The sequence below is a fragment of the Hippoglossus stenolepis genome, chromosome 16, assembly GCF_022539355.2.
Source record: "Hippoglossus stenolepis isolate QCI-W04-F060 chromosome 16, HSTE1.2, whole genome shotgun sequence".
NCBI classification, from domain to species: Eukaryota; Metazoa; Chordata; class Actinopteri; order Pleuronectiformes; family Pleuronectidae; genus Hippoglossus; species Hippoglossus stenolepis.
The window spans coordinates 3,382,833-3,403,340 of record NC_061498.1 but is presented as its reverse complement, the minus strand read 5'-3'; the positions used below and the strand labels follow the sequence as shown (position 1 = coordinate 3,403,340).

The 20,508-nt window shown below is 43.1% G+C and overlaps 1 protein-coding gene and 1 long non-coding RNA gene across 2 annotated transcripts; one reads left to right on the top strand and one right to left on the bottom strand.

Annotated features, from left to right (window-relative positions):
- Positions 1–347: 347 nt before the first annotated feature.
- Positions 348–18,997, top strand: LOC118123111. Its single transcript, XR_004698553.2, has 3 exons — positions 348–567; positions 16,341–16,669; positions 18,758–18,997. It is a non-coding gene; the product is annotated as an uncharacterized LOC118123111 (long non-coding RNA).
- kcnj4 (potassium inwardly rectifying channel subfamily J member 4) lies at positions 11,982–19,679 on the bottom strand. Its single transcript, XM_035180246.2, has 3 exons — positions 19,003–19,679; positions 15,200–15,334; positions 11,982–14,538 (listed from the first exon to the last, which is right to left on the bottom strand). The coding sequence occupies exons 2-3, from the start codon at positions 15,220–15,222 to the stop codon at positions 12,915–12,917; spliced, it is 1,647 nt and encodes a 548-aa protein (XP_035036137.1). The 5' UTR covers positions 15,223–15,334; positions 19,003–19,679; the 3' UTR covers positions 11,982–12,914.
- Positions 19,680–20,508: the final 829 nt, after the last annotated feature.

Genomic DNA, 20,508 nt, shown 5'->3' with positions numbered 1-20,508 from the left:
ACACACGCGCTGTTCTGCACAACAATGACCCCTTGTATCCCCGCCAGGCGACACACTGGCCCCCAATCCACAAAAAAAAATCACCACTTTTTTTTTTCACGAGCCATGAATGTTGACTGTGATAAGGGAGTCCTGGCCATGAGTGCATCTCTCTGTCCGCCTCTCGGCCTCCTTCGTTCCTCCTCTCCCCTCCTTTTCTGTGCGCCCTTTGTTTTAGGCGATCTCAGGTGAATTGCAATCATGTGATCACAACGAGCACCCCCCTTCCCCCCTAGAAAATGAAAAGATGGGGGGGGAACAAACAGCAGTTTTGTGCACATAAAAAAGAAAAGAAAAGAGGCTAAAAAAGGCTCGTGTCTTCCCCTCCACCGCCACTTTTCACCCGCGTCCACACACACCCTGACATATCGAGAAAAAGGCTCCAGGAGCGCGGCGGCTCGGCCCGGGAGCTGAGGCGGGGACCGGCCGCCTCCTGGAGCTCTCAGCCGGGGACCTGCAGGGAGACACACCGGGGATTTCTCTCCCTCTGTGGCCGCTGAGGATTTACGGCCCGGGCCTCGGTTTGACGTGAGTGTTTGTTTTGGAGCGTGTGTGTGTGTGTGTGAGAGTGTGTGTGTGTGTGTGTGTGTGTGTGTGTGTGTGTGTGTCATGTAATGAAGGTGGGGAAGAAGTAAAGGGAATGAAAAGGCCGAACTGAGTTACAGTCAAGTGATGGAGATTGAAAGAGAGTAAAGATCCTTCCTGTGCGGGACAAGATGAAATGATTTACACTGACACTTAAATATATTCTAGTTCTATATTCTACTTTCTCTTTTTAATAGAACTTTAAGTGGGAAGGCGAGAAAAAGGAGATTTACTTTATTCTTGCTCATTAATTTCAAACATTCAGTTTGTGAGAATAATGTAACTTGTGTCTGCAGAGTCAGTTCAGACGAATAATAAATCAATTATTAAATAGAGATGGATGAAACTTTTTCTAAAAACAAATAAACTAACGAGCCGTTTTTTAAAGCCTTTAATTTGGCCTAATGAATAATGTGAAAAAATGTTATTTAACTTGTTCTGCAGCTGCTGAAACTAGGGCAAAATAAATGTTTTTAAATAATTGAAATTAAACATTTAAATTAAGGTTTCTTTAAAAATCAATTCAAAGAGAAAACAACAACTTCCAATAAACTTAAATACTAAATTAGATGAAGCAACATTGAAACTGTGTCAGAGAAATGAGACAAAACATCAGGGCTTTATATTAGTTTTAAGATAAATACTTTAGTAACCTGCCTCCACTGAGTATTTTTAATTAACTTTATTAAAGTAAATAATACCTATACTATGTGATGTTATATCATTGATGTGAAACCATAATGTTCGTTAAGAATATGAAAAATCCATAATAACAAACAGGATTTTTACTAAATTAGATTTACCAAAATCCATTTAACTGCTGAGCCTCAATCTGCAACTTAAAACTTTCTGTTTTTAAGTAAATCATTTTTTATCATTTGAGACAATAATGACTTTTGACTGAACTATATATATAATATAAAAAATTACAAGATAAAAAAAGAGAACAGAGTAAAGGACAAATTGTGTTATTTTGACAAACTCAGAGATGAAAACACACACACACACACACACACACACACACACACACACACACACACACACACACACACACACGCACAACGAACAACATCGTGAGTGACAGTTAACGGTCAGCAGGCTGATGGACCTTTCCTGCTGTGCTGTGACCACGAGGCCGGGGCCCCACCCACGGGCCCCGGGTCCCCTCACATCCGTAACCACACTGACTTCATGTATTCAGGTCACATGTCACATATCCACAGATTCTGTTTCTGTGGGAGACGAACTCGATCACTGGAGATTCACGATAACACGACGCTGCAGGAAAAGAAACGAATCATGTCACAGAACAAAAAAACAGATTTAAATTGAAACTGAAATCCTGTGTGAACCCACAGAGGACAGGAAGTCACTGAGCTGACCTCTGCCCGATGACATCACTGTCGACAAGTAGTGAACAATACACAAATGTACAACAAATGTACAACAACTTTAAGAAAAATACATGCGGCACAGTGGATTTAGGTGAAATAGGAAGAACTGGTTATTACATTTATAATCAACAATTCCTTTACCTGCTCTAGTTATTTTATGTCTTGTATAAATCTCACATGACTTGTGGGATGTTTCTTCTCGTACGACGTGAAGCCGGGTTTACTTTGTGTGTGTTATGGAGGCACAGCGTTCCTCGGCAAAGGGCAACCACCCTCACGTGGTGACTCCTGCTGACTCACAGGAGCCCGGGATGTGTCCCAATGGTGCAAGAATAAAATAAATCTCCAAATATGTGATTGTGTAAATGTTTCCCTGCAGACGGGAGAGGTCAGAGAACACAGATGGGGTATACAAAGGTCGATGGTTGATCTCTAATCGGATAGTTCACCAAGCTGAGTCTAAGTGAATGCACTTAACTAGATTAAAAACACTGGTGCGCTGCCTTTATAAAACTCTTATATCACGTCTTTCCTCTCTTCCATGTTTCTCCCCTGTTCTGTTTTAAGGATCTTCTCTGTCACGGTCTAATTGGAAAGACTTTTCTTTGGAATTGATGAGAACATCTTGGCCTGGATGCGTCTGTAACACTGGATTTGGAAACGGTTGCTAGAGGCTACATCTGTGTCACAAGGCTGACGGCCAAGAGCTTATTTGAAATTCACAGCGTTTGGATCAGAGCTAAAATGGTGGCGCTCTGCTCGGCTGCAGCTGCAGTGGCTCGTGTTCGTAACGGACAAACTCAGTGCAGCAAAAAAATCAACTTCACAAAAGTTAATCTATTTAGAAATCACCGTTTTATCTTTATTTTTAATTATTCATCCCTCTGTGTTGGATTGTGAGCCAGATGCACGAATTGAGAGAGTAATTGAAAGTGCACGTGTCCTTTGAAGTTGAAGTTTGGTGTCTTCTTGCACGTGTTTATTTCAGTGAATATAATTTTAAAAGCAGGTTTATATCCCAGACACACTCTCCTCCTCCTCCTCCTCCTCCTCCTCCTCCTCCTCCTCCTCTCTCCTTTCCCTGCATGCACCTGTGCAGGACAGAGCAGGTGTTGTCGCCGCTCCCTGAGTGAAGTGAGTCAGTGGAGCTTGCACAAGGATCCGGTGGAGCTGCTGTTATTGCAGTTATTAAGTTATTATGAATGTAATCAACTCTGTCTCATAGTTTTACCGTAAAAGCCTCATTCAAGCTTGAGTTCCTCCGGGAGGTCAGAGGTCGGGCGTAAGTGGAAATCAGAGTTTTTGAAGTTTCAGCCCTTTTAAATGAATAAGCTTCAATAATTTATATAATGTTCCTCAGCAGTGATAAATATGAATTATATATCCAGTTAGAACAGGCAAGAAAATAATTCAATGTTTCATGCTTTATTTTTTCTTCTTCGTCGTCCTTAGTAAATGAACGCAGCCGTGTTACATTTTAATAGGTCCCCCTTTTGAACATCTGTGAATCCTGCCTTTGTGCTCAAAGCATCAAAGTTCCTATTCTTTAGTGTTAGTCCTGTCCTTGAGTGACTGGTGTTAGTGTGTGTGTGTGTGTGTGTGTGTGTGTGTGTGTGTGTGTGTGTGTGTGTGTGTGTGTGTGTGTGTGTGTGTGTGTGTGTGTGTGTGTGTTTCAGGGGTTGGCAAGAGCTTGGACTGGCTCTCCCTGCAGCTGGGCAGTGAGGTGGAGTACCGCCTGTGTGTTAAATGTGTGTATGTGAATTTATTTGCAAGAACTTCTGGGTACGTGTGTGTGTGTGTGTGTGTGTGTGTGTGTGTGTGTGTGTGTGTGTGTGTGTGTGTGTGTGTGTGTGTGTGTGTGTGTGTGTGTGTGGGGCTACCTTAATGAATAGCCCATTGTGTGTTCTGCTTCATATCTCCGCTTGCAAGCCAAAGGAAAGAATCTAGTTACTTCGATTGTGTGAGGGGGGACATCTAAAGGAAATTGATATAGGGGGGCTGAGAGGGTGTTGGTGGTGCTGGAGGAGGGGGGGGGGGTATTAGAGTAAGGGTCCCTGGTGGGATGGAGAGTTCAGTTACCTGCGGCTGAGCTCTGCTGGTATTCTGGAATCAAACTCCCGCTTGTTTTTCAGAACGTGGCTCATATGTCCTGATGTCAGTGTCAGGAGGTAGTTGTGACCTCTGCGCTTATTAATTCTTCATCCTAAGTTGTGTTGACTCAGTGAGTTTGTGAAAAAACGTAATTTTAAATGATTCAGAGACGATTTTTAAAACTGTTGAGTTGAGTTGAGTTGTGATAAATGATCTGGAAACACATCTCTGAGTGTTTTGTAGTTAGACTAACATCACGGCTGCTGTTCCCCCACCGAGGTCCTGACTCAACAACTGTACACGCCAGGTTCAGGCGTGTTTGTATGGACGGGGATTCAAACTGATATGAAGCCGAAACATTTGTGTGGACAGAGAACATCTTAGTTTGAAAACATAGATGTAGCCTCAGACTGATTCCTATAGACTCATGGTCCCCAGAGGATGAATCCCTTTGACTCTGGTGCTACTGGCACTTTGACACCAGCAGATCAACATCTTTGGCATGTAGTGAAATAACGACTGGGATAAAGAGTAAATAAAGTTATACCTCAGTGATCCCTGACTCTTTAATAAGTTTTCACCCTTCCTGCTAATTCAGCCCAATGGATTGGCTCAAAGTTTTACACAGATATTCGTGGTTCTCTGAGGATGAACCCTGTTGCCGTTGGTGATGCTTTGACTTTGAATCACCGACACGAGGTCACATCCTCGGTTTGACCGATACTTTGTCTTTTGACCAAACGCCCGCAAAACGGATTTTAAATCTCATCAGCGTCAGTTTGTGTTTACAGCAGACGAACAAATGAAAATGAAAATCATATCTAGTTAAAGTCAGCAAGGCCATATAGTCAATTAAGAGCATGATATCATTGTGACGTTAGCACTGAGCTCAAAGCACCGCTGTGTCTCAGCCTGTGTCACGGCTGTGGACTCTGTCAGATCTACAGCTGGGGTTATGCTTGAAAAACACTTTGAAGCCACTTGTTATTATCAGATTTGAACCATGTATCACTAGTTGTGAATATGTCAAAATGTCTTGTATGCATCTTAGCTGCATTAATACTTCAGCTGCAGGACTTTTAAAGCTCGGGTCTGTATCAATGTACTTTTGTTGTGCGTGTATATTCAAGCTGCACTGAGCAGACACTGTCGAGCATCACAGCCTTTTGTGTCGGCCGGGCCGAGGCCGTAAAGCTGTGGGGTTCTGAGCCGTGCACGCTGCAGCTGTGACAGCAACAAGAGGCACCAGGAAAATGGGGGGGATGATGCCGGAGGAATAAGAGAAAGCGAATCCTCAATGGTGCCTTGTATCCGTCTCAACTGTCCCCTGTCTCCCCCTCCGAGCAAAATCAGTCACATTATTCATTTACCCTCAGCGTCCTCCTCGTCTGCCGTGCACTTTGGATGCGTGTGTGTTCATGTGTGTGGTTTCCCGGCACTAAAACACATCTCTAAACACATAAGCAGATTTCACGGTGAGAGTTGGAAACTCCCAAACTGCCCATCTCTGCAGGACAAGGGAACATGCCTGAAAAATGATAATTGAGCGGAATGAGAGGCGAGGGAGGAGGAGATTGAGTCATTTGCAGGAAAATGCAGAAAATGGTGTTCAAGAATTCGGCCCGGCAACAATGGCGTCCTCTGTTCGGACGCTCCTGCAGCATGTCCGGCTGCGTGTTGTCCGGGACATCATCACGCAGCGATGATGGGCCTCTCGCAGATCTTCTTCAATCTGACTCATTCTATCTCCGGAGGTTTTTCCCCTTGGACATAAAACTAAATTCTCATTAAACATCTAATTTAGCTTCTGGCACCCGGGCACAACACTATGGATTTCAGACACTTGAAAACATCCTTGGTGGAAAATTACTGAGTAAATTACTCATGTACTATATAGATATTATATATACATATATATATATATATATGTCTGTATATCATTATCAATTAATGCACAATTCATAATAAATACAATGTAGTATGCAATTCACAGGGGCATTGTTTGCAGACTCAATATTGATAAATTTTACACACAAAACAAATAATCATCTTAGAAAATATGTTATATATGTTCAATATCCTATACATTACAGTTTAGATTACTCAGGTTTGAGTTGAGTACATGTGTTGAGTACATGTGTAATATGGAATTGGTACATTTATTTAAGTAAATTAATTATTTCCTCGCAACTGCACAGGCTTGAATATGTCCACGTCCCAAATATCTGCATGAATGAACTGTACGTACATATAAATATAATATAATATAATATAATATAATATAATCAACTGTAGCTGAAGTACTGCTATCACAAGTGGCCCAGTTTAAGAAAATAGAGCAGAGAGCAGTTCGGTTTGGGTAAATCTGACATCTTACTTGTTGACAGTTGAAAATGAATTATTTCACTCTTTAATTTGATTTTACATCAAAGGAGCTGGACGATAAAACGTTTGTCTCTGAGTTACGTTATTGTTCAAGTTAAAGAGCTGATTTTCACTCGTTTACGTTCTTGTCGCTCAACAGACAAACTCGTTGTGTCACGGACGACACCTCCTCGTGTCTGGAATCACTGTGAGTGAATGGTGTTCATTCAAAGAGCTATAGCAAGAACTATAACCTCCCGTTTCATGCCTGTAATGTAATGTTCTGCTGTCTTAGGTGTATCAAACCCTTTGACCGCTCATTTACCATCATTGCATTGTCCAGTTCAGGGGGTGGGGGGTGGGGGGTTGTTCTGAGGCAGTTTTCAGGACAGGAGCTGTTTTGCGATGAAAATTAAAAACAGACTTCAGGAGAAGAGGACGAGGGGCGATGCTTCTTCAGGGGAGATATGGAAAAGGAGGAGGACAAGAAAAGTCACTTCCCAATCATGAGTTTTTCTCGGAACATTGAATTAAGCAGCGTGAAGGGGTGGGGGCCTGGGGGGTCTGGGGGCGGCTGGCCGCAAAGATGCCTGAATGAAAGAGTTTGTTGTTTGATGCCGGGAGAGGGAGATGAAAGGGGAGAGGGAGATGGAGAGTTTGTCGGGCATCAGTCGCCTCTCCCATCGCCTCCTCGCCCTGCGGCCCTCCCTCACTCTGCCCATGTGAGCTGGAGTTCAAACACAGGGCCCACAGCTGCTCGCATACACTCAAACACACACACACACACACATACACACACTTATACACACACACAGAAGTACATACGTGGATGAACACGTCCGCATGCCCTCAAACATGCACTTAATTAAAACACGGAAACTACCAGAAATCTGCAAATACGTGCTGAAAATACTGTTCACAGATATAAGACTAGGGTATGATACTAAGGTGATACATATACACACCCACAGCTACACAAACACAGTCAGTCACATGTGTGTGTATCATCTATAGGTGAACACACACACACTGTGGACGACAAATCCGGTCAATATTCAAATACTCAAAAACTTTATTTCTTCCAGAACTTCTCCCGAAGGCGAGGAACCAGTGGCTGTGCTCAAACTCTACACTCACAATAAGCTGTTATATATAGAGTGTACACAATGTTAAAGTTATTAATGTGACCTACAGAGCACAACACTCAAAGGTTTCCTTTTGTAACATCCATTACAATGGACACAAGTATTACCAGACAGTTGTAGTTCAGTTGAGGAGAAGATCTTTTAAATCAAGGCCTGACAGAAAAGAACACACACACTACACATACAGCAGATGTAAACATATACACTCATATCAACAGGAAAATGGATGCATGATTTTATTTGGTCAACAACACGACTCCAGAAGAAGAAGAGCAGAAGTATGAATTATCGCTCATCTGACACGGACGTGCATCGACAATCACTGGGGAGGAGATGAGAATGAACAGATCTGATGTCTGTTGTTGTTTTATCTCACAATGCAAGAGACTGTTGAGTGGAAATCGTGAATTTTACGTCTTAAAGTACAATTCAGAAATAAGACTCGGTTTGGTTGAATGACTTGAGTGAAAAGTCAAGTCATCGTAAGCTGCTTTCGGAGAGTTGAGGACTTTATTTTCGCTTAACGGAGGTTTATGTGTTATTGTGATCACCTCTGAAAAGCAGGTTGCCTTCCTCAGTCTCCACCCTCCTAAGATGGCCCTCTATAGCCAGAAATATTTCTGGAATCTGTAATCGCACACCTCTAATCCCGCAGCAGGGAGTCAGGTGGAAAGGAAGCACAGGCTCAAAGATGGCTGCAGAGTTTTGTCCCCGATGAAAGAGCTGCATGTCTTAAAATCAGCTTTTTCCATCACTAAATGCGAGGAAAATGTCCTGCGCCGCCTGTGAGAGGGGGCGAATCTTTAAACATCGGAGTCAAAGCGAAACCGATCAGAGCATGGCAGAATCAGAAGCAGCTGATTAATTATGAAAAAGAAAAGACACAGACCGAAGAGGACACACGGGGGAGAACACACACAGATGAGGAATACAGATCACAGATCCAAACCAAGGGAAGGAGCTTGTAAAGAGGTCAGAGCCGTAACACAGGGATCAGTGGTGCAGCCGAGGGAGGAGGTTCAGAGGAGAGTAAAGCTCAGGAGGGAGATGGAGGGATGGAAAAGACCAGACGATGACGAACACGCACACACACACACACACACACACACACACACCATAATTAGCATGCTAACAGGCAGTTAAATGTCCCACACAAAGACTCACTGTTGAGCTCTGCGGAGAGACAATACACAAAAGGAGTCAGTGGAAGCCCCCAAATCACCCTAATAGCTGATGTGGCCCAGCACGACTTCTCCTCTTTTACCATCCCACCGATCACACTCACTCATTCGCTCTCTGGCCCACTAATGAAAAGATGATAGCCCCGGGGCCTGCAGCCACTGAGTCCCCCCTTCATCCTTTCATCCTCCGACAGGAACGTCTCTCCTGCAGGTTCAGAGGTTTCCGGACGTGTCGGCCTCCCGTGCATGGGAACGGCAACAGGCCGACTTAATAATTAAGATGAATTCATGACAGGACGAGCAAGACGGGCTGACAGGGGGAAGTCTCTCATTAGAGACACTATTAGTGAGTCAAATTTAACTTGATTAAAATCTAGACAGAAAACACACAGCGGAGATGGTGGGCAATTATTTAATAAGAGTGTAGGAACATGTAGGGCCTGAAGAAGTGAAATACTTTAACATGGCGATGTGACGAGAGCACCTCCCAACAAACACAGCTGCTTTCTCTCTGAGTCCCATTGACATCCACCGTGTCAGAGATGATGGGAAACCTTTGGTGATGAGCCGGTGTCTGTGCACTGAGGTTTAACCTCCCTGAACAACCAGGAACCTGCAGAGTCTATGCACTTTAAAGACTTTTTATTTCCAGGAGCGCCATAGATTTGCAATGTTTTTATTAATCTCACACGTTCTCCCTGCAGGTTTGTCTGAAAAGCTGCGTATCACAGAACCAAAAAGAAATCAGATTCCGATCAGATCGATGGAAGCAGTACAACATCAACCCTTACTACACCTTTATACTGTAGTTTAGTATTTGTCATTTGTCATGAAGTGTTAAATTGTGACATTTACATTATCCATAGGAAAAAGTGACAACCTTAGAATAGAGAATTTACACAGCTGTAAATCATCCAAACATCACTTGCATCTTCTCCTCAGTCAGAGATCAGATATAGTTAAGATATTATAGAAGATATAATTAAATATGATAAAAGATATATTTTCACACAACACACATTATCGTTCTCCTTTTTTCGACTCTATGCCGACAAAGTATTAAGAAACATCTGACCTAATTTTTCAAATCTGTGATCTAGATCAGTTTCCTGATGACTGGCCAGCAGGGGGCACTGACCTCCCCTGCATTAGCTCTGCAGGCCGTGATGACCAGTTCATCCTGATGTCAACACATCTGGAGAGTTTCTCCAAAGACGAGACTCAAAACCAGATGTGTTGCATGTCGCCGGCGTGGCTTCCTCCTGTGTGGAAGTATCTCATGAGTCCAATCACAAATCAAGTTTGCAAATTAAACGACACTGCACGTCCCACTAAACAAAAATAATTCATGTACAAAAATGTAGAATTTTAGAAAAACCCACCCGATGTGTTTCAGTTTGTTTTGGAGTCTCTGGGTTAATTGTGCTTGATTAGATCTGTTCTTCTTTAATTTCCTTGAAGCTGGGAGGAAGGACGTGATGTGGGTCAGGGAAGAACTCGTTATGTTTTGGTTCGGATCCAGGAATGTTTTTTGACATTTTTTTGAGATTTCCCAGAGAATAATTCCTGGAACTTGATGAAGAAAACAAGGCACATTTGGGGAACTAATATCTGTGAATGGGAGCAGTGTGGTGCAGCTTGGTTGAATTCAAGGGAACCGTTGGGCCTGAGCTCTATGAGTCACATTCTAGTTGTTGTTGTTGTTTCTTTGGTCGTCTGCAGTCGTCCAAACTTTCTTGTTGTCTACTTTGTTAATGATGTTTTTACACTGGAACTCAAGACACAAGCAAATGGACAAAATACAAGCACATTAAGAGATTATCATTAATTATACGAGTGGAATTCAGGATTATTTTGTCTAATTTAAAAGCAAAAGCATTGAACAATTATTTTTGTGTGTCTTCGCTTATTCCAGCATTAATTAACATCGGGTGGGGCTCGGCAATAAAACAACATCAAGATAGAAATATTACAAAATACCAAGATATATTGATATATTTCTTATGCATTGTTTAAACACAGGTAGGAGGAAAATATATAATTGATTTGTTAAGTGTTTTGCAGTTTATTTATTTAAGTGTTTGACATATTCTGCCCATAAAGAAGAGTTTAAAACTACAACTAACACAAAAATCAGATCCTAAGACATTTAAGTATTGATAATGTGACTTTTATCGTGAAAATTATAGATATTGACTTGACTGGGAACATTGGGAAATGAAAGCCTCCTCGTCAGTGTGCAGGACCTGAATTAACAGCTCATTAAACGCATGGTTTTCTTAAATGAGAAACACCAAAGTGGAGGAGAAGATGGACGGAGTGTTCCCGGCTCTTCTCAGAGCTCCTGCGGTGTCGCTCTTCCCCTGAAATCCTCTGAATGCTTCGTTAACATAAAGGTCATCAGAGCATATCAATCAGACCAGAGCTACGGATCTCAAACGGCCCTTTCACTGCGTCTGCTGATATTCATCTGGCTCCTGCTGCCGCTTTGCACAGTTGATCCATCACAGCGACAAAGCAGAACAGACAACCGACTGTGAATCATCGCTCACATTCAAAGTTATCAGTGGCACTGAGAGATTAGTGATTTGTCATGAAATGTTAAATCGTGATATTTACAGTATCCATTAGTTCTGTATTATGTTCAGATCCTCAGCCTGTAAATACTGTGAATCCTTTCATTACGATGTTTTGGTGCAAATGACACGAAAAAAAGGATAAAAAACAGCTGTAAATCAAAAGGAAATGACACGGGGGGGGGTGTTTATCTGAGCGTGAAATGCAACTTCTCCTCACTCAAAGATCAGATATAAGTAATGATATGATTAAAATAGATTCAATGTTCAGAAAGAGATCAGACGAATCCTCTCTGCCCCAGTACCTGCTACTTTAAAATTACTTTTCCATCACTTGACATGAAGTAAAAGACGTGCACAAGTTTCCAGGATTAGTGAAAAATAAATATTTTAATGGGATATTGAAGCCTAATATGTTTTAGGGACACTCCAGGTTTGAATTTCTCTGGTGCTCGTGCTTCACCATCCGCCTGGTTCCCTGTTTGATTTGAACCCTGCTGTGATAGAAGTGGCAGCAGAGGCACCTAGTGGCTCCAGATGAGCTCACAGCTTCTGAACACGTTTCTCTGATCAGGACTAATTTAAAGAAACAAAAGGACAAACAGACAAAATGATAGAAATATTTATTTGCAACATCAACAGAAGGAAGAGTAAAGTGCTTTGTTCTGGATAATGTCTCTCCAGTGCTTTTCAATTAGGATCTTCAGTGCAGTTTAATCACCGATCAGAGGGACGTTTATCTTCTGATTTGTACGAAGCAGGAAGACTTTGCAGCAGAGAAAACAAACGACTATGTGTTTTATACAAAGGGACATTTACCACCATCTTCTTCTTCTAGTCAGGTCGACTTAATCCACTGCCACTCAAAACCCTTCAAACACTCTCAGTCAAGCAAGTTAATATCAAGTTCGAAACTTTAGAAACTTATATGATAAAAGAGAGTTTCAGGGACGGTTTAGGAAGTAGGAGATTGAACATCTTGCAATTTCTTTCTAAACATATTTCTGTTGGTGTTTTGTTAACGATGCTCTCAGGAGTTAACAGATGTTGAGCCTGCTGTACATTTAAAAACACATCTGGACGTCACTCTACAGTACAACACACACTCACATGGTAAAGTGCAGATTATCAAGCATTTATTGACCACACTTTTGATAAAAGAGCCCGTCTTTATAAATGGACCTCGTCCTGACTCAGTCCTCTTCATAAAGGAGGACGTCAAAAGTGCTGTTGCTTTCATAGAATCTCATGTTTACATTGACATTAACGAAAGTATTTTTCTAACTATGAAAAATTAGCGCAGAGTCTAAAACAACATTCAAGTTTCTGCACATTTTCTGTTTTTGTGCTTTCCCTTGTCGAACACTTTGATTCGTCGTCCTGTGAAATCAGTCTGATTGGTTGTTGTGGCTCTCAGAGGAAGGTCTGCAAAATCTAAATATAAAACAACACTGGAAAGGCAAAGGGGTTCAACTATCTGTACATGCAGCTCCAGTTTTGTGGGTGAAGAAGGACAACAGAGACAGTACCCCCTGTTCTTCAGATCTCTTGCTCGCTCTTGTAGGTCACAGGATCAAGAGGAATGGCCGTCTGCAGGTTGTCAAACTCCATCTCATTGTTGTCCATGTCCAGAACACACATGACGCTGTGACTGCCTGATGTCATGGTGGCTGTGTCCTGGAACATATTTTGGAAGTCTACAGAAACTGAGGTCGTCCTTTCCTCCGGCCTCTCCTTCCCCACGCTCGGAGAGGAGTCGAAAATGTCGTCCTCGTCCTCGTCGCAGCTCAGGGCCACTTCGTTCTCGTAACAGAAGGCGCTCAGCGTCCTGGGAATCAAGTCTTGAGTGGATCTATACGCGGAGACGTGAGAAGCGACAGAGGAGGCTCGACTCGCGGCCTCGCCGAGTTCTTTGGCGCTGAGGTGAGGCGTTGACGGCACCTCGTAGGTCTTTTGGAAGCGAGAGTAGTCTACCTTGTAGCGGTCCCGGTCCTCGTAGATCACAGGCTCGAACCTGTGACCCCAGAAGATCTCTCGAGCAAGGTAGGAGCTACGGAACTGGGTGGTCATGGCCGTGGCCTCCACCATCCCCTCCAGGATCACAACAACCTCAAAGTCATCTGACTCCAGATCAGCTCGACTCAAAGTGTACAAGGGGCTATCTTTATCTATCTCGTGGACTATAACCAGTGGCGATACTAGAAACAGCCTGTCGGTGCCCTCATCGTAGCCCACGTTCAGGTCCATCTGCTCCAAGGGGATGAATTCACCCTCAGCTGTGACGTACGACCTTATGAGCTGTGCTCGGACATGAGCCTCCACGATGTGGCTCTTCCGCAGGTTCCCCACCCTCCACATGAGGCAGAGTTTGCCGTCGCGCAGAGAGATGACGGCATTCTTGGAGAACACAAGGGTCTGATTCCTCTTCTTTGGCCGTGCCATCTTGGCCATGATGGTGCCAATCGTGAAAGAGTCAATGATGCAGCCGACGATGGACTGGACCATCACTGTCAGCACTGCGACTGGGCACTCCTCGGTAACGCAGCGCCAGCCGTAACCAATAGTGGTCTGGGTCTCCATGGAGAACAGGAGCGCCCCAACGAATCCCTGCACATGAAGTATGCAGGGCATCCTTTGTGGCTGCCCTCCGGCTGTGTGTCCAGGGGTGGGTCCATGCAACTCCCCGACCACCAGCCCATCTCCCTTCCCTGTGGGCTGCTCCTCAAAGTCTCCATGTGCCAGGGAGACGGTGTAGAAGATAATGCCGAAGAAAAGCCAGGACACCATGAAGCTGGCGCAGAATATAAGCAGCAGATACCTCCAGCGGATGTCCACGCAGGTGGTGAAGATGTCGGCGAGGTAGCGTTGCCTCTTGTCTTCCATGTTGGTGAACACAACATTACATTGTCCATTTTTCTTAACAAACCTGCTCCGCACTTGGTTGGAGCCCCTTGTCAGAATCTTTCCGTTGTAGTTGTTCATCCCTCCGTGTGTCCTCGTGCTGGACACCACAGATTCTCCTGACCTCCTCCGACTGTCGTCCGTCTCTGTGTTGCAGGCTGAGCGCAGTTGGAAGTTGGTGGAGCTGTGGCCGTTGCAGAGTCCTAAACTGGCGATCTTCTGGCGCTCGTCCACCGGTAAAATGCCTGACACAACGCTGTACCTGTCAACAGCAGAGAGGAGGAGTTTAGGAGTTAAGAAATGGTAGAAATATGCAGCTTATGGTCGTCTTTTATTAGACATCTGTCCTGTCTTTCCCCCCTGACATGATGGAGGCTCCACTCTGACCTCAGGGTTATTGATAACAAATCACAGTTATTCAGACTGATCCTGGTGTGAATCTAACAAACCTGTCGCTCTCCTTTACACAGAGGATTACCTGCTGGGAAGGTGAGTTCAGTTTAGCCTTGTGAGAAGGATCCTCACAGATTACTGGATTATATCTGAGTCAGTGTCCGTCTTTCTAAATTTAAAAAATAACAAAGAGCAAAGGAAAGAAACCGGTGTGACAGACAGACTGTGAACATCGTGGACCTGACTCACCCAGACCTGCTCGTCAAATTCACAAATACCGTTCTCTGTGGCCATGGTGAGATTTATAAAACTGGACAACAAAAAACATTTGCTTCTGTAAAGCTTGGCTGTCCCAGAGTCTTTTTTACAGTGTCTCTCCAACACCTTTTCAGAGTTTCAAATTTGTCCGTGTTCCTCCGGTGCATCGTGTCAGGGCCAGATTCAGGCTTTTATAAAACTCACCAGGACCACATCATCAGATAGAGAGTCCAGGACAGAATCCTGACTCCACTTTACTGTTGATCCCTCACCTGTTGGATTTACTTGTTCCCATGGCACCAATGATCACTGGTGCAGGGGGGTCAGGGTCGGAGGCCAGACTCTGTCCTGCTCCCAGAGACCAGGTCTCCAGCACCGAGGTGGTTTTTGAGTCAGTGTGAAGACCACTGAGGAGAAAGACATGAACATATCATATAGCTTTAGCACTTGTACTTGGAGGGTCACGGGGGAGCTGGATTGGTCTCATATTGAAATGACCTTCATGGGAAGCACATACACAGAAAGACCCTGATGCCGTCGGGTTCGAACCCAGAACCTTCTTGTTGTGAAGTGACAGACAACTACAGGAAGAACAAGTAGCTTCAGGAAACATTTTGATGAGCACAAAACTGTCTTGAACTCTTTTTAAACCTGATCTGACTCTGGTTTCACAATGTGTTTGAACATCAGGCTGCAGGCCTGTGTTGTTGAGTGTTTTTTGATTAAATTAAAGATGCGGATTTAAGACATAATCCTGATCTGCTTCTGTGAAATGTCTTAAGGAGCTGTGACCTTGTCTGACCCTGAGAAACCATACAGCTATGAAAGGATTATCTTTTCATAATAAGTCTTAAGTCTCGATGTGTTATTCAACAGAGATAGAAATTTACTGGAGCTGAAACCCTGTACGTGTGTGTGGGTGTGATTCATCTGTGAGTGCACTTTGATTGTAAAGGCTGCACATACATGGTAAACTACACTCTCTCTCGCACAGCTGACGACTTTGACCCTATTTCATTTGACACATATGCTCCATAATAAACCCAAAAATCCAAATATCAGTAGATTCCTCTCCAGCTATACAACTTTCCCACTGCACACAAGCACAAAACTGCCGAACAACATTTCTCCTGCACGACCCCGGGTATTAAATAACACGAGTCGAGCTCAGGACTTATTTTTGTCCAGAAATACAAAGAAAATCCTCTCACGTAATCTCTCCATCAGACGGTAAATACAAGCTCAAATAGGTGGTGGCTGTTTGCTTTTGTCACTTCTCTCTCTACGACACATGTGTTTTTAAATCATCTCAAGGAAGTGAATGTGCTCAGGTTAAAACAATCTGCATCTTTATGTGTGAATGCTGTGTATGAGGTTTATATATTTACGTGTTGTGTGTGTGTCTCCTCACAGGTGAGCTCGGCTTCCAACCGACAACCTCAGCTGTGAAACTACATCTTCCGGCTGTGTCTATAAAAGGAACCAGCCAACAGTCCGTCATCGGGGGATGATTCACTCTGAGTGCAACAGGTTTATTACGTTCGATGGTTGGATTGTAAACAGTATTATGCAAAAGCTACCGGACGGTTCACCATGACTTCTGATAGGGATCTGGATCAGAGACAGATTCAGGACTGATATTTATATGTGTGTGAGAGCAAGGTGCTGCAGATCCAGATATAAATCCGGGTCCAGTGGCCTCGGTGATGTTGCAGCAGAGATGAGACACACGATACAAACCAGTAAGTGGTCACCAGGTAAAACTGGACTTTCACAGAAGCTGGTTTCCATGGGAACCCGTCTCCTGTGGCATTTGGGGGATGGAGGGAGGGAGTCATCACAGACACAGCGTGTGTGTGTGTGTGTGGGTGTGTGTGTGTGTGTGTGTGTGGGGAGGGGGGGTAGTATGGAGTATTAAGTGCTCTTATCACATGAGTCAGAGGGGGAGGAGGGGGAGATGGGACTGAAAGGGCACGAGAGCAGCAACACGACATCTACATTCGATCTAAAGTAGATTTTAAATGGAGGGGAAGAGGTGACAGTTAATGGAGACGATGTTTCTCACTGAGTAGAAATGTAAATGAGGAAAAGAGACAATATGTCTGTTTGTTTTATGACATTTTTTCCAAACTGATTCGGCCGAAACTGCCATGAGAAACATTTTCAAGAAAATCTGTTTTCTCTTATCTGTTACTCTGAACCTTATTAGTTTGTTCATTTAATTAAAAAGTATTTAACTGTATCTCTGCATGACTGACTCCTTCCTAATCTCGTAAATCACAGATTAATAACCTCCCACACTCAAATAAGAAAGTGGGGGTCATCCTGTAGCGAGTGACTTCCTGCAGATCTCCTGACTGTTAATCCCCAAAGCAGGAAGACACAGACGAGCAGGTTGGGTGGGGACGGGGGGGACGGGGACGGGGACGGGTTCGGGATTAAGATGAAGAAGTGTCCATTCCCCTAAAGCTCTTTGGTAATCACGCCTGATGACACACGATTACATCAGCAAGTTTTGCATCCAGTGTAAAAACCTGAGCTCTGTGCACAGATGTGGCATCGAGTGGATCGGCTCATTTTCTCTTTCTCACTGGAGAGGACATTTACCACATGTACTAGTAGTTTGTTTTTAATATTTTATTTGATGTTATGTTTCCTGTTTTAATTATGGTCTGTTTTAAATCTGTTTATTTTGTAAAGAGCTTTGTAACCTTGTTTAATTACTGTTTAAACCTTCTGTTATTAAAAGCAAAGAATAAGCTTCTAACATTAATTTACTCTCTTAGTGGAAGAACATTTGTGATGTAATTCCCCACAGATGAAGATCCCTCTCACAAAATTAGATAAGATTAATACTCTTCATTAATCACAAGTGAAGATATGTTAATCCTCATTCCCCTGAGCACTTCCCTGTTCATTTCCCTGCGTCAAACAACCGTGTTAAACAAACACGTGAGAGCAGATCGATACTTCCCCTGCACGGCTTCACCTCTGCTCATCACGAGCCAGCCCACAGAGAAGCAGTCGTTCCCACACGATCATCACATCCCAGACAACCTCCGACTTGCTTTCGCTTCACTTTGTCTTTTTCCAGCGTGTTTCCTATTTTCATCTTTGCAAAACTCTATTTCCCCCGTTCATGTGACAGGTCAGTTGCTGATATCGGTCGTGACCACATGATCACTTTTTATCACTTTATCAGGGACAGGTTTAAAAAGCAAAGATTTAGTAAATGAATTCTTCGGTGACGTTCATCCTATTACATCTTAATCATCTGCAGCTCATCTGTGCTCGTCACAGCTTTAACCTGCAGCTACGCACTGTTATAAGTATCATTGGTCAGTTTCTGGGGTTAAATGCGTCAGTGTTAAGTATCTGAATGCAAGACAGCTTCAGGTCAGGGTGACTTAAACCCTCAACAAGGAATTTCTTTATGTTATGGTCTCAAATGAACACTTTGCTCATTTTTAAGCTCCTCTATTATAGTGTATATATTCGTATCTAATATTTTTTAGCATTTTTTCTGTGAATTATAGGTGTTGTATACAGTTTGTATCAAAAACTGAGCTCACAACCCTTTTTAAAACTGAATCCGTTGTGTGAGAAGCTGATGATTTGTGTTTTCTGTTATTTTCCCGCCCTCAGGCATCATGAGGCTTCACCTTGAGATGCATTTATTTCTGGTTTGATTTCATGACGAACAAATTCTAATAAACAAACCTGCAAAACCGCCCAAAAGCTTGGAAAAGAGGGAGGAGAGTTATTTTTTATGTAACATATCATATCACAATCAGCATCATTGTCTGAATATTGTCCTGATTTGCTTCCAGGTGATGTCATGCCACAGATTTACAGTTTGAGAAGGAACAGTGTGACTGTTCACTGGATCACACACGACTCAGCAGTTTCCATGATGCCTGAGCTTTAGTTTCTCTGACGCAGCTTCTTATCTCACTGTGGAATCTGGGAAATCGACGATTGTCTGTGTGCAAAGTTAGAACAGCTCTGGAGAGCGAAGATGTAAAAAAATCAACTTTATTCAACAAATAAAAAACTTGTTATAAATGATACTCACCTCCCCTCAGGCTTGTTGTTGTTTTCTGTCACTCGCTCGTGTTTCCAGTTCCTTTACACGTCTCAAAATCCCCCCCTCACAGTCCAGGGCCGTGCTCCCACATCCTCACACCTCACGGTTTGTTGTCCCCTATTCTCTCCTCACTTTCTTCTTCTAGTTTCTCCTTCGTTGCTTATTCATCGTTCCATCCCCGTTGTTTCTCTCTTTTTAATCCTGCATTGTCCTCCGCCGCCTCCTTCACTTGATATAATCCTGTCTGCGAGCACTCTCCTGTGCGTACTCATGCACCCCCCCAGCTGTAAATGCTGTGTCAATCTTCCATGTGCATGTGATGAGATTGGGTTTTGGAGGGAGGGAGAGGAGAGAAAAGAAAAAGGAGATGAGACTACAGAGGGGCTGCCACTTTATCTCTCCCAGCATGTGTAGGTGTTGAATAATGCCTGATGTGCCAGTGGAAGCCAATGAAAACTCTATTGAGTCATGAAGCGGAAGAGGTGGAAGACAAAGGAAATATGACATTTTGGAAATGAAGGGATTGAGCAGCCAACGTTATTTAAAAACACTGATTATAATATAAGGGATTTCACTGAAGCTTTGCATGGAAACAACACACAGAGTCCCACAGCTCTGTGAGCAGTAAAGGCTGTTTCCTGTCATCCAGGGCTGAAGTGCAATATTTACAATATAATACAAACTTGGAAAGACTTGTTTGAAAGCCATTTCCAATAAAGTTTTGAGTGTAGAATGAGCAAATTGTGATTCATCTGAATAATTTGACTTAAAAAGTACAATATGATAATTGTTTGCACATAAAATAACTAAATTATAACATTCACGTCATTCTCTTGTTTAATAAAAATGAAAATAAACATTCAGCCACCTGGTCATTTAATGTCATATCACACAAAGACTCCCTCATGTGAAATCAAATAAAATCCCTTTAAAAAAACAATATATATTTTGTTGTGTTATTAAAAAACTCTGTTGAACTGACACAAATTCCCAGTCAGACAATAGTCATGTGACAAATGTATTTTACGTCAGGTGTACTCACGACTGATACTACTACTGCTACTAGTTCTTCTATTTGTATTATTGATAACATCATTAGACATATGGATATTTCAACTATTAATTACTAACAGTATGTAACTGTCTCCTCTCTCCTTTCTCTCCTTCTTCCTTCCCTTCCAACTCTTTGTTAGTGCAGCTCCACCAGCTTCATAATTTACATTAACAGCGGCGTAACTTTGTCATCTCTCACATTTTCTGGTCTGATTTAAAAGTGTCTTCATCGAGAATCCACATGTATAATATATGAATATGAATATGAAACCAGTCTCACAGAGCAGCTCCCATTTAGCCCCGTACTCCTCGTCCTCAGGTCAGTCTGCGTCACTGCCTCCACTTGGGACAGACAGCTGAAGATGTCTGCTGGTTGGTGCAGGTCAGCCTCACTCAGCAGTCGACCCACAACAGAGGAAGGTGGTGACGTTATCGAGCGGT